Source organism: Coffea arabica, chromosome 10c (assembly GCF_036785885.1).
Source record: "Coffea arabica cultivar ET-39 chromosome 10c, Coffea Arabica ET-39 HiFi, whole genome shotgun sequence".
Lineage (NCBI taxonomy): Eukaryota > Viridiplantae > Streptophyta > Magnoliopsida > Gentianales > Rubiaceae > Coffea > Coffea arabica.
This window is the reverse complement of record NC_092329.1, coordinates 11,986,476-12,000,829: the sequence shown is the minus strand read 5'-3', so window position 1 is coordinate 12,000,829 and position 14,354 is coordinate 11,986,476. Positions and strand designations below refer to the sequence as shown.

General features: G+C 34.1%; 1 protein-coding gene and 1 long non-coding RNA gene across 2 annotated transcripts; one reads left to right on the top strand and one right to left on the bottom strand.

Annotated features, from left to right (window-relative positions):
* Positions 1-7,082: 7,082 nt before the first annotated feature.
* On the bottom strand, positions 7,083-7,352 carry LOC140016093 (uncharacterized). The gene is made up of 2 exons (XR_011822440.1): positions 7,225-7,352; positions 7,083-7,120 (listed from the first exon to the last, which is right to left on the bottom strand). It is a non-coding gene; the product is annotated as an uncharacterized lncRNA (long non-coding RNA).
* A 3,526-nt stretch (positions 7,353-10,878) lies between these two features.
* On the top strand, positions 10,879-11,969 carry LOC113713666 (putative germin-like protein 2-1). The gene is made up of 2 exons (XM_027237446.2): positions 10,879-11,044; positions 11,292-11,969. The coding sequence occupies exons 1-2, from the start codon at positions 10,924-10,926 to the stop codon at positions 11,843-11,845; spliced, it is 675 nt and encodes a 224-aa protein (XP_027093247.2). The 5' UTR covers positions 10,879-10,923; the 3' UTR covers positions 11,846-11,969.
* Positions 11,970-14,354: the final 2,385 nt, after the last annotated feature.

Here is a 14,354-nt window from a genome sequence, read left to right as displayed (position 1 = left end):
TTAAACTAACTTCCCAAAGGGTGGTGTTTTTTGAGTATCTTCCCAAAGGGTGAAAAACGCATCCAGGGAATGCGTTTTTATAAATAAAAATGCAATTGTCAAATGCGTTATTTTATTTTTCATCAATTTATTTTAATATGAAAAAATTGGTCAAATAACGCATTATTAGAATGCGTTTTTTGATCTCACCATAAAACGCATTTCGGAAATGCGTTATTTTATAATACAACGCATTAGATGAATGCGTTTTTTTCATTTCTTCATTCTGGACTTCGATTATGTAAGGTTTTTGTTTTAAATATTATCTTATTATTTTATCGAAGTTATTATTAATTTAGCTCACTAATGGAAGTCAAGATCCAAAAAAATTGTTATTTCATAGTTGTTATTAATTTAGGGGATAATTTCAGAAACCTCCCCTGAGGTTTCTGACAATTTCACTGACCTCCCCTGAGGTTTCCACAATTACACTGACCTCCCCTGGCAGAACTTGGGACCCAATTGCTGACATCATATAATGCAAAATTACTATTATACCCAAGACATTTTGTGTTATTATAGGACTAAAATATGATAAGGCAGATGGTGTTTTGGATAGTATTGGATTGCATTTCTATTTATTTAATGTATGGTTATGAAATTTGTAATGATATTACTCTTGGATTGCAGTTTTGGTTTGCACCTTATTACTGTTAAGGTTTTATAAATGACTGTTTTAGTTCTTGGATTACACCTTACCTCCAAAATTTGGGAATTTACCCAAATTTTCCATTTTCTAATATTCCTACAAATATGCAAAATTATGCATATCCCTCAAATCTACCCAATATTAATGTTTTGTTAAACTCTAAATAACAAAAATATGAAATTTAATATTTAAATATATTTTAATACACACAAGTTGGACGGGTAACTAGTGTGTCAGAGAGTTGCCATAATCTCCTTAAACCCGCATGCGGGTTTAAAGAGTATTCGGATATTCTCATATGCACCTATGCAAATTGAACCAACCGGATATCTTATCCGTATCCCATTTTTTTAAATAAAAATCTTATAAATTTGAAAAATAAAATCAAATTTAGATGTATTAGGGTTTTAAAAATATTATATAAGTGATAAAAATTTTATAAATTGTAAAAATAAAATCAAATTTAAATAATTAAATGTTATATTTGCATAAGAAATAATACAATAATCATAATAATGATAATACAATAATATTGGTGTAATAAAACTGCCATTAATTTAAATATTTACTTATAATGCCCAAAGCGCCTAATTACCAATTTTTTCTTCTCGCGCTCAAATATAACATTAACCCGCATGCGAGCTAACCTTGAAATAGAAAAAACACAGAATCCCGCTTGCGGGTTTCAACGTTATTATGCAGGCGGGATTTTAACCTGCTTGTTTATGAACATGTACCACATTGCTTTGAATTTTTGTGACAAGAGGAAAGCTTTGTCTGATGAATGTATTTGTGAAATGACCTGAGTGGTGGTAGATGGGTTAATTGGGTCGGTTGCGTTACCCAATTGTTTATATCCATAAGTAAAATTTTATGATTCCCATACCCATCCCCTAACTTTTTCTTATTTATTTCTGATTTTTATTAGTTTTCATTAATTCACTAATATAACTTGTACACCTACCTTAAGGGCATTTATGGGAACAAAATTTCCTCTCTTTCCTGAAAACACTTTTTTATGTTTACTTTTGTGGTCATGGGCTGATTTTGTTACAAAATCAGAAACCTCAAGGGAGGTTAGTGTAATTGTGGAAACCTCAGGGGAGGTCAGTGAAATTGTCAGAAACCTCAGGGGAGGTTTCTGAAATTATCCCTTAATTTAGTTGGTAGAGATTTCATTTCAAGTTTGCAAAAGGCTTAAAGGTTTTGAACTTTGGATTTTACATATGTATACACTAATTTTGTATTGTCAAATGTTGGTAGTAAAATTCAAAAAGTATTATAATAATATTATTACGAAAGGAAAACTAGTAGGTTTTGTATTTAATATAAATTAAATACGTGAAAGTAAAAAAAAGAAATTACCCACTTTTTACCAACTCTTTATGGGTTTCTTCTATTAGTTGAATAAAGTACTAGCTATGGGGGCAGGCATTTTACTCTGAATCATATAATTTATGTTAAATATATAAATGTTTGTAAGTAAAATTTAAAAAGTGTTATACTAATATTTTTATGAAAGGAAAACTAGTATGTTTTGTATTTAACATAAATTAAATATTTGAAAGTTAAAACAAAATTAAATTGCCCATAACATACCAGTTCTTTATGAAAAACTTGTAGGTTTTATATTTAACGTAAATTAATTGCGCGAAAGTAACACTCGTAGGTAATTTAATTAGTTTAATCAGTTACTTAATTTGTTGACAAGAAACAAGTTTCTTTTGCAAAATTTGGCCATTAGGTTTCTCCAAATAATTAGGGTATAAAGGTAAATTTTCACAATCTTTTGTTAGCAATGAGCTCCAATTTCCTTCTAAGGGAGGGCAGTGCTTAATTTATATCACCTGTTAAGCAAACACTTGCATATTCAAATATGTCATAAGATGATATAATATCACATCTAATTTCATATACTAAATTTACTTGGTTTTCAATCCAAATTCTCTTATACAATAAGAATTCTTATAACAAGACAAGTACAATAAATCATTTGAGAATGCCTCCAGAGTAACACAACTTTTGCCTTCTAACTCTTTTAGATGGTGGCCGCAAGGGTAGATGCTGATTTTTACCACGACCTTTACAAGTGTCACGCTTATTTCGATCAACATGTTCTTGTGTTTGATGTTGCAAATCAAACTCCAGATGTGTCTGATCATGCTTATCACTTTGCACATGCGTCAGATCATGTTCACCAGCTTGTGCATGTGTTGTATCAGCTTCTGTATGTTCATCCCCTTGACCTTGATCGAGATTGATTTCAGAAGTCCGATCACATGTCTGATTGAACTCATTAGCTGTTTGCTCATTTCCCATCCTCATGTTGTATAGGATGAAATTGCCCACTATACGTCTTTAAATACAAGTTCTTGTGGTACTCCTGGCCCACAAGTGTAATAGGATTAATGCTCATCATACGACATGCAAGCATAGCATGGGAGCATGGGATGCGAGTGATCATCCATTTACCACACGTGCACGATCTTTCTTTCATACATACCGTTTGTGTGTTTCCTCCTTTTCCAGATTCATCTATGTGTGTCAATATATTGAAAATGCCATCACTTAAAGAGAATTGCACAGCACTATGTTTTCTGCCTTTAATTTCAGCCTCTCGATATATCTTCCATGGCCTTTTTGGAAGTGGATGTTGACAATGCAGAGCATCCTCCTTCTTATCTTGAAACATCTTAACTATTCGAGTGAATACTAGTTCAACGGCAGCTCTAATAGGCAGATTACGAACACCTTTGATTGCATTGTTGAAACTCTCAGAAATATTAGTTGTCAACATTCCATGTCGGTACCCCCCATCATAAGCTAAGGTCCATAGCTCTTCTTTCCCTATTTCTCTTAGATATTGAGCAGCTTTTGCATCAATCCTCTCAATTTCTGCCATAATCTTGGTGAACTTGCGCTTTTGAGGGGTAGAACCAGCATCCCAACACAATTTCTTTAGATGCGTGTTATGAAACATTGTGTTAAAGTTACTCCTAACATGTCGCAAGCAAAGTCGATGAACTGCATATGGGGGTTGCCAAAGCCTCTGCAATCTAATTGCATTTAATATTCCTTTATGACGATCAGAAATCAAGCAAACTTGTCTTTCTTTAAGAACATGTTGACGAAGAAGACGCAAGAACCAATTCCAGCTTTCATTGGTCTCTTCATCCACATAAGCATATGCCAAAGGAAAAATTTGATTGTTTGCATCTTGTCCGACTGCAAGTAGCAACTTAGCCTTGTATGGACTGTGAAGAAATGTTCCATCCACACTAATTACAGATCGGCATGACAAAAACCCATCAATTTCTGGCTTGAATGCCCAGAACATATAGCCAAATGTCTTCAAAATTTCTGAACTGCACGGGTGGTGTTCCCAAACAACAATAGTACCAGGATTATAATATACCATAGCTGCCATGAACCTAGGTAGTTTTGTGAATGAGGTTGGCCAATCACCAAAGACCATTTCAATAGCTTTACATCGAGCAATCCATGCCTTCTTGTATGACACATCATAATGCAAAGTTTTTTTAACATGAGTTTGAACTTGCTTGACACTAGCAAGTGCATTTTCTTTAATAAAATGCACAATTCTGCGAGCAATGATCCTCGATTGAAGATGCCTATGATCATTTGTTGATGCCGTTGAAGTACAAGTATGGTCTGGAATCAACTTAGTAACTTCCCAAGTTTTATGTGTAGCTTTCAAACAAGCTCTAAGTTGCCATTTGCAGCCTTCATCAGATTTTAAACATTTTACTTTCCATGCTGTACTTCGACTCTCTTGAACTTGAAACTCGCGGCATTGCTCCATAGACCAAAGTCGGACTGCCATCATCAATTGCTCTTTGTCACTGAATCGCATATGCTTGCGAATACCAGCACTATTTTCACTCCAAAAGTCTATCCTTGTAGGAGATCCCCTACCAGTGACAACAAATTTGTCAAGATCTCCAATATCTAAATAAAAAGGCATTCCGGGTGGATTGTAAGCAGGTAATTCAGGACTAAAAGTAACATTATTACTAGTACGACCATTATCCTCCCCAAAAGTGCATTGTTCATTTTCAACCTCGACATTGCAATCACTGTCTTCATCAGACTGCCCTTGTTCAGCATCAATGAAAGCATCATCTCTAGACGGCAAAGATGCTTCATTCTGGACTAAGTTATGAATCACATCAGTTATCCCAAGTGCATTTCCAATTTCAGCCCCGACAATAGGTTCTTCAGCTGCTAAAATGGTTCTCATAGTTCCAATTTCTTCTCTATTATGATCCAATTGAAATGAACTAGAACAGCCAACATCATCTTCTAGTACATGCACCTGTCTTTGTTGGTTAGCACTCGCAGTTTCATTATGTTCTGTATATTCGAGTGCATTCCGTGACACTAAAGGAGTAGGTAATGATGATTGGATGGGTTTCAATGAAGGTGACATACTACTCATAGCACGAAAAATGATATCATTATTTGAAGATGGCAACCATTGTGCACCATGCTTATCTTTAAGAAAAGATTGAGTGCATGAAGTTGTAGGTGCAGGTAATATCGGAGATTCAACATCTTGTGTCAGCAAATTTACATATGGAGCCATTTCCTTACTGGTGAAGATGTTATTGCCCTCCTGACAATTGAGAACTGATTCTCGTACAATGTATAGATGAACCATAGTATTTGGGTACTCAGCTGCTAAAGAAAATATCAAATCCATTCCCTCTTCGTTCATTATTAGTAATGGGCAAAATTTGAAACCCCACGGTCCATGATCAGGATATTTGCAGATGAGCTTCAAATCTATAGTTATTGTATCCACTCCAATATATGAGTGTATATTACTTAGTAAGTCTCCAAATCTTATCCTGTGGTTGATTGTAACTATCTTGCCAATTGGCCTATAAATCCCAAATCAGGATAATATTGGATATGACCATCCCAATATAAAGCAAGTTTCAATGGATGTTGAAGATCCATTAAAACATATGCTAACAAGCCTTCAAATGCAATGTAAACTACAGTCAATTCATCTCGAATGTTGAAAAATACTATAAATAAAAAGTATATTTTAAAACCAGTCATATCTTGTAAATGTAGGTAACTCCTAAACTTCTAAACTGTCCACAGGTATTACGTTCTATACTGTGAAAGAATCTTTCAAAAATAAAAGTCTATAGTAGTCTCTTATTTCTTTTCATTTTGACATGACCACACATTAATTTAGATTAATATCTATAGTGCCAACATTCATATTCGCCAATAACCAGTAAAGAATAAGAAAATATTTCAAGAACCACCTAACAATAACTGAAAGAGAGTAGACATACATGTATCAAAAGTGTTGAATGTAATATGCTGCTACGTTTTGTATCTAAACTCTTGCATGTATCTAAGTCTTGAGAATTTAAAAAAGGCACACAAGAACGCACACAACACATGCAGTGGGTGGCTCAGAAGGCAAGTTGTTGGACTGATTAACAAAATCCCCTGCTCCTCTTCTAACAAAATCATGGTTCAGACCAGTTAAATTGACATTAAGTACATTCTTACAAGTAAACTGAGAGAAAGTTAGATATCTTCAAATAAATTAACTGAATGCTAACTACACTGACATGTAAAAAAAAAGAAAATTCGAAAACAAGGTGAAAAATATATCTCCTGCTTCAGTTTTGAAGTAATCTCCAGCAAAGTGTACAAGGTGTGGAGTCTAATTTAGCATCTTGACATAATCATCTCATATTATGGTCTGTTGGGGTATATCTTTTCCCAAATCTTTTACTTTTTGTCTGCTGGGGTTTGCCGGATTGCTTAATTCCTTTGTATTCTATAATTCATTATTGTGCAAGAGATTATGGATCGATACATTTTTGAATCTAAGTGATGCATTACTGGGTGATGTCAAAAATTTATGAATTCAAGTAGTAATAGATCCGGATTTTAGAAGTTTAATTCATGATGCATTAGTTGATGGCACGTACTTTGTCTTTTTCTATAAATGTACGGGATGCATATTGCTCTATACTATTTTGATTGCTTCACCCTTCTTATTGGTTTCAAGAACAACAGGAAGCAAAAATTCCAACCTTGGAAGCTCAACATATAAAAGTATACTAGTAGAAGAAATGTCATAAACACACGGAAGCCATTTATATTTCAACCAAAAATAGTGTATGAAAAAAAAAGAAAAAGAAAATCAGCACTCACTTTGAAGAGAATGAATACTCTGGCAACAATTTATCCTTTGAATCTGCAAAAAAATAAACTTACTTTAAGTTTGAGGGAAAAAAAAAAAACAAATTTCAGCACTTACTTGAGAGGGAAAAAGAAAGAAAGAAAGAAACCACTGCGAGTAGCTGATCTGTAGAATTTGAGAAAATTCCAGAATCTCTTTGTCTAATACTCTCGCCCTTTGTAGGGTATCTTCCTCTGTCAATAAACCCCAAAGAATCATCTCAGGTTTGCTTTTTGCTCTTTAAAATAATTAAATGCATCCATTACATAAACCCTAAATTTGGGATTTTAAGTATTACCTGATAATATGCCTAATTAGCTCAGCAGTCTCCCAATCACCACCCTTGCTCTTACGTTGGCTGCGAATGTGGGATCAGATGTAAGAAGAAATTGAATGGGTGGTGCGTTTTGTTTGGCCCCTGAATGGGTAGAAAAAGAGAGGGATTGAGGGGAAATTAGTTTTTAGACCCCTTATGAAGTACCGGGGAGTAGAACAGGCTTCTTAGATATGCTAAACAACTCATTTAGCAAATGCGTTTTTTTATTAATAAACGCATTTCAGAAATGGGTTTTAAGGACAAAAAACGCATTCATCCTATGAGACTTTTTAAAATAAGGCATTCTAATAATGCGTTATTTAACCAATTTTTTTATATTAAAATAAATTGATGAAAATTAAAATAACGCATTTGACAATTGCGATTTTATTTATAAAAACGCATTTCCTGGATGCGTTTTTCATCCTTTGGGAAGATACTAAAAAATCACCACCCTTTGGGAAGTTAGTTTAAAAACTCACACTTTTTGGGAATTTACTCTGGCTTCTTGACCCTTTCAACAGTTTTTACCTCTGTCAAGTCATCTGGGTATCAAAATGCGGCAAACACTATGAAATTTTCTCCTTCGGAGTTCCAAGCTGTCACAATGCGGCAAATGCAATGAAATGTTCTCCTTCGGAGTTCCAAGTTATTTTCTTCTTTTTCCCATTGTATCTAGTAGCCGTAGCCCATGGAGGGTTTAAGCCATGGAGGGTTTAAGCCTTGTATACAAGTTTTTGGAGCTGACCAATTTGATGGAGAAGAACGCAAGGCCAAAAGCTCGTTTTTCAACTGTAGCCCATTGAGAGTTTAAGCCTTGTATACAAGCTTGACCAATTTGATGGAGAAGAAAGCAAGGCGAAAAGCTCGTTTTTCAACTGGTGGAATTTTGGGGTCTGCGGGGCTGTGTCGGTCATGTTACTGATTTTGATCTGTTGAGATGCCTTGAATCAGATCTTCGCCCCTCGCTGAGCTGTTAGGGGGGTCTCGCTGCCTGATCAGCGAGTCGAGGGTCCAACGGGCGACGCGCCCCGGTTGGGGGGCCCAGGGGGCAGCGTTGCCCCCGAAGCTTACGGTATATATATTAATTACCATTTCTGTTTTATTTCGAGTCTTGTTTTGGACCTATTTTTTGATCCAGTCTGTTTAGTTGTATATATATACACCTTATTTTAGTCTGTAAACTATTCCGATTACAACCCTAATAAAATCTGATTTCCCCCAAGTTGTTCTTGCCTGTTTTTGTTTTGTTCTTCTGTTCTGCTGCATCTGTTATAACATGATCTATATTCAGGACAACCTTAGTTGGGGCCTTGGATTTGGTACTGATTTTGATCTATTTTCGGGATAACCTTGTTGGGGCCTTGGATTTGGGGATCTCTGCCTCGCCATTGGTTTTGCGCTTATCTTTTTCTTGCTTGGCACTTTTACTTACCCATTCTGCTTCAGCAGTGAGGAGATGAGCCCCTTTGAGAAAAAAAACTTTTATTTCCAATATATTTTATTCGAAAATATTTGGAATCAACAAAAAATAAAATGGAAAAATATGGGCAATCAACTACAGGCAGAAAAACTGCAAGGCAGCCTTCTAATTATAAGCACTTCTGTCATTTCTAGTTACTGGAGTACAAATATGTTTTGAATCCCTGAAGGCCATGTTTGAGCATGTTTGCATTGAACCAGCAGCAAAGACTCTCGGGCATCTCTTATCCTTAACGTAAGTACACATATCATTTTCAAGAAAGAGGCAAAGATGTTCTTCTGGCCCGCCTGGAAGTGAATGCTTTTTTAATAATAACGCGGTTGGAATTAACTACTTTCTATATTTTTAAAACCCAGGCCAGGACAAATGATCACCTAAACGGTTGGTATTTAGGTCATATATCTTTTTTAATCAACTAACACCACCAACTGAATATTAAATATTAAAAAGACCTGATTAGTCGTGGCACGAAATTTCTCTGGATTTACGGCGGGCAGAAGTGCATGAATATTAACTTCTTAACTTCTAGAAACAATTAATAAGGTTTGACACTGGCGTGGGATAGTACGTTTTATCACAAAGCCTTTCTGAGTTTGGATCAGATTAATGCTCTAATTCATTATTGCATATACAACTAAGGCTGTGTTTGGATTGCAATTTTTCAAAACCATTTTTTTGTGGATACATTTTTTAATCATTTTTTCACCTCACATATATCAAATCACTATAGTAATTTTTTTACAAAAAGTCCAGAAAAATGCAATCCAGACAAAGCTAAGTATATTTAGTCAGAGGATCCAATCTAAAAAGGATAATTAAGATTGAATTTCTGACTGCTTCTCATGCTAACTCTTTTGCATTAAGGACGAATTTCGAAGTATTAGCTGTACTCTGAACATTCAAACAAAGCATATCATTAGAACCTGTTGGAGGATGGTCAACAGAAAAAAAATCATTATATCCAGAATTACAAGGATTTCAAGAATAGCTTCATGACCTTTTCAAACTTTTTACCATCAAAGTAAAAGTTCAATCAAGAAATTAACACTGATAGGAGACCGTTCCAATTGGTATATACCTTTCTTGCTCTTTCTTTCTTTTTTTTTTTCTTTTTTTTTTTTGCCTTGTAGGAGCAGGAAAGGAAAAACTGATATTGAATACTTAGAATATTGGCCATAAGAAGATATAGGCTTATAAATTTGGAGCAACATGCTCTCATACAATACAAGTCGAGTGGCAACAAATCCAGACATTCCATGCTTGTTAGATCGTACACTATCTGCCCAAACCAATTTCATTAAAAGAAACTAAAGTGCCCAATGAAAGTCGAAACATTTTCCAGTAAAGCGCTAGCAATGGAGAAATGATCGGATTGGTTGGTGCATGACATTGAGAAAAGAAAAAGGTTAAATTACACATATAACTCCCTTGTGGTTTCGTCCATTGCCACGTGACCTTTTTAACGTTTCAAAATATCCACTTCACTCCCCCATGATTTTGTGTAAAGTGGAATTTGATAGAAAATAACCTACATAACGTCATTAGTTAAAATACCAATAGTGCCCTTATTTAAATGCTAAATCAATTGACGGCTTAACCACCTTATATAAAAAGTATAAGGAGATTATTTGGATAAATATAAAAATCATAAGAAGGTAAAATGGATACTTGTACAAATTGTAAGAGGGTTGCGTGGATATTAAGATTTTATCACATGCATTTTTAAGACACGTTTGATACAAATGCCATAACTAATTATGTATTCCACCAATTTTCCACTTTATATAAAGCCACAGGGGTTATGTGGTTATTTTAAAACCTTAGAGATGTCATCTGATTTTAGGTAAAATCATAGGGGCTAATAAGTAATTTACCCAAAGAAAAAAGATTCAAGATAAAGGCAAAAAAAAAAAAAAAAAAAAGGGTTCAGATAAGAGACTTAGGCAGATAAATGCATGCGCCTAGTTGTTGGGGAAAGTTCGCTTTTGCTGACTAACTTGCATTTTTAAAAAGTCACCAACCTAACCTGATGGCCTGGTTGTCAAGGAATCTGATTTTCTTAATGTAATAGTGAAAAACTTGGTGACTTAGTCAATTGAAACATGCCTATATATATACCTTCAAATCTTTGCCCAAATCCCTCAGACCATCAACCAAAGAGTTAGTGTAAGAAATACTAGATCTCATCCACAACTACCATGGGAACTCCATTCCTGATAACCATAGCCACAATGGCACTACTGTCATCCCTTGGTATCGCTTCTGATCCTAGCCCTTTGCAGGATTTTTGTGTTGCAATCAATGATCCCAAAACCGCTGGTAATTACTTATACCCATCAGAACATGTTGCAAAACATTTTTCTTTTTCTAAGGACAATTTTCGTATCCTATCATGTTTGCTTTGACCTATAAGTTCTCGCTTTATTATTATTATTATTATTATTATTATTATTATTATTATTATTTTCACAACATCGTGCATGATACCTAACAAGACATGCAAAAATCAATGTGGGTTTGTTTAGTCTCATTATTACATTATTAACAGCTAGTTTTTTTAATGCAGTGTTTGTGAACGGAAAGATTTGTAAGGACCCAAAGGTCGTGAACGCCAATGATTTTTTCTTTCAGGGACTGAACATACCTAGAAATACAGCAAATCGACAAGGTTCTAATGTTACTGCTGTGAACGTCAACAATCTAGCTGGGCTCAACACTTTGGGAGTTTCCCTAGCTCGTCTCGATTTCGCTCCTTATGGGCTAAACCCACCCCATACTCATCCTCGTGCAACCGAGGTCCTATTCGTGTTAGAGGGCGTTCTTAATGTTGGGTTTGTCACTTCAAATCCACCAAATAACATGAAAAATCAACTCTTTACAAAAACGTTGAATCCAGGAGATGTTTTCGTGTTCCCTGAAGGTCTGATTCACTTCCAATTTAATGTTGGGAAGACGAATGCTGTTGCATTTGCTGGTTTTGGCAGCCAAAATCCAGGAGTCATTACTATTGCAAATGCAGTCTTTGGATCAGATCCTCTCATTTCTGCAGATGTTCTCGCCAAGGCATTCCAAGTCGACAAGAAAGTCATTGACTTACTTGAGGCACAGTTTTTGAAATGATCCATGGATTTGTTCTAAATTTCTACTAGCATGACTCTTGTGCTATATATGCACACGGCATTGCAATGATTGATTTGTAATACTACTTCATTAAATGTATGAGAATAAAGTGATATTTTGTTAATTACTTAATCTGTCCTTTTAGATCAAGTAAATTTTGCATATACAAGTCAATAAGGAAGAAAAGAGGAGTTATGTTGAATTACCCAACGTCACGTGGCTCAAAATAAAATGGTTAGTATACAAATTGGAGGTGACAGCGTTAGAAAATAATGACCTTGGTGAGTTTTATTGATTAGACTTCATTCCAACGTTGTCGAGTAGAGGACTGAATTATTAAAATTTGAGAAACGTAAATTAATTGGCCTCAAATAACTCGCTACAAAATTCTCTTAGAAGAGTTAGCTTAACGCCAAAGTTATCTCTTCTGTTTGCTAAACAAAAAAATTTGCACCGGGTTAATGTTCTTTTATGGATATAACAAACAAAATGGCTGAACAAAAACAAAGTTTAAGATACAAAGATGGCTTCAAATAGTAATTCTAAATCACTTTCCTTTATATTTTATTTGTCCAGAATTCGTGTACAAAAGAATTTAAACAAATATCATTTAGGATTATTTGAAATTTGTTTGTCTTCTACTTTTGCACTAAATGAGACAAACACAAATTTGAAATATGATGCATTTTTTTTGCACATAATTCTAGATAGTAGAAAAATGATTTTCTGCAGCTAACCACTCTCTATTTGACCTTTTATAAAAGAGCGATTGTAAAGTGATCAAGTGTGCTACTTTTGTTCAACCAATTTGTAATTGTCTTTGAATTATGTTGGTCAAAAAGTTCTTCAATACTAATGCAAGTGTTCAGACATACTTCAGTGATTTAGACATCATTTGGAGGTTAATTAACCACCAAAATACAAAAATGTGCCAAAACAAAAAATTGAAACTTTTTTATTGCTACTAAGAATTCGACCGCGATCCTAATGGATCCATTTATGGATCCAGTTTGACAGATTTCGACAAAATTTTCACAATTCTCTGGATTGAATCCGGACATTAAATCGATTTCAATTTCCATAGAATCCAACCCCGGCTCCTCAATAATCCATGGCCGGATTCTCAATTTTGAAAAATCTTCAGCATGTTCTTAGTCAAGGCAGAACTAAGGGCAGGGAGGGGCCACCATCTCATAAATTCTAGAAATTCATGTTTTGTCTTCTATAAAAGTTTAAGAATTTTTAAAATATTCTATATATATTTAGCTATTTGCTCCCAAGTTTCTAGAAAATCATGCTTTCTCTTTTTAAAAGTTTGAGAATTTTCAAAATTTCCTACATGCATTAAGCTATTTGTCCGTCGAAACTTTTCAAAAATTTTTATATTGACTCCAAAGTTTATATGTGTATGCATTTCACTCCCTCAAATTCAATTTTCTAATTCTGAAATTTGATCACGATCTGACATGTCAAATATTTTTTTTATACTTCTAAGGGAAGTGTCTAAAAACGGGAATATTGTTTGTACTTCTTTAAACAAGGAACCACATTGTTTGCGGTGTATATGTGATGAATAGCATAATTTACTGCATTAATCCAAAAGAAAATTTGTGTGGTACATCTTTAAGCCTTTATATCACAGGCCATGTACATCACGATCAAATCATAAAGGACTTTTGCATAGATATAACTATCTAGAATATCTGCAACATGAGAGGTAAGCTTGATCAGTGGCCTAAACGTCGGGCTTCAACAGTGGCGGAGCCCGAAATAATTGTTAGTGGGAGCAAAAATAATATCAAAATTTCTTCCTTATCTTTCCTAAAAGTAGTACATAACAACAATATTCACATAAACTATATTACATCTATTTAGTGGGGATCTTGTATATTCACATGGAAGTCTTTTATTGGTTTTTGGAGCAACAATTGGACATCCCAAGTAGTCGCTTTGAACAAATATAAAAATTTCTATTCAATGAGTAATATAACACAAAATTACATAATAATACAATAATTTTCTTTAAAAAATATATGAAAAACCTTTTAAAGTAACCAGTTTTCTAAGGCACAAGGATATAAAACTTCTTGTTTTATTAAAAAGTCACCTCCACTTTCTTGAAAAAAAATTAGGTTTACTTTATTTTTACTAAACAACACAATTACTCTATATTTTTACTTTTACTGAAAAATTCACAAAATTTTGTTTATGTAGAAGGCCATTGTTTTGAATTTTGCAACATTTCATTTTCATTAAGTTACAAAACTAATTATATATATACACACAACATAATGGGGGTACAATTGAAAATTTTTCAAAATTACATGGGTCATAATAAGGGCATAACTGAAAAATTCTACTATTACATGAGTAATAGTAAAAAATATATTATGAATGGTGTTTATTTTTTAATATAATTTTTAAATTAATTTTTTGGGGTGTAATGGAGAAAATTCTTTTCGGTGCAATGAAGAGGAGCCTAGGCTATTAGATCTTATCTCCCATAAAA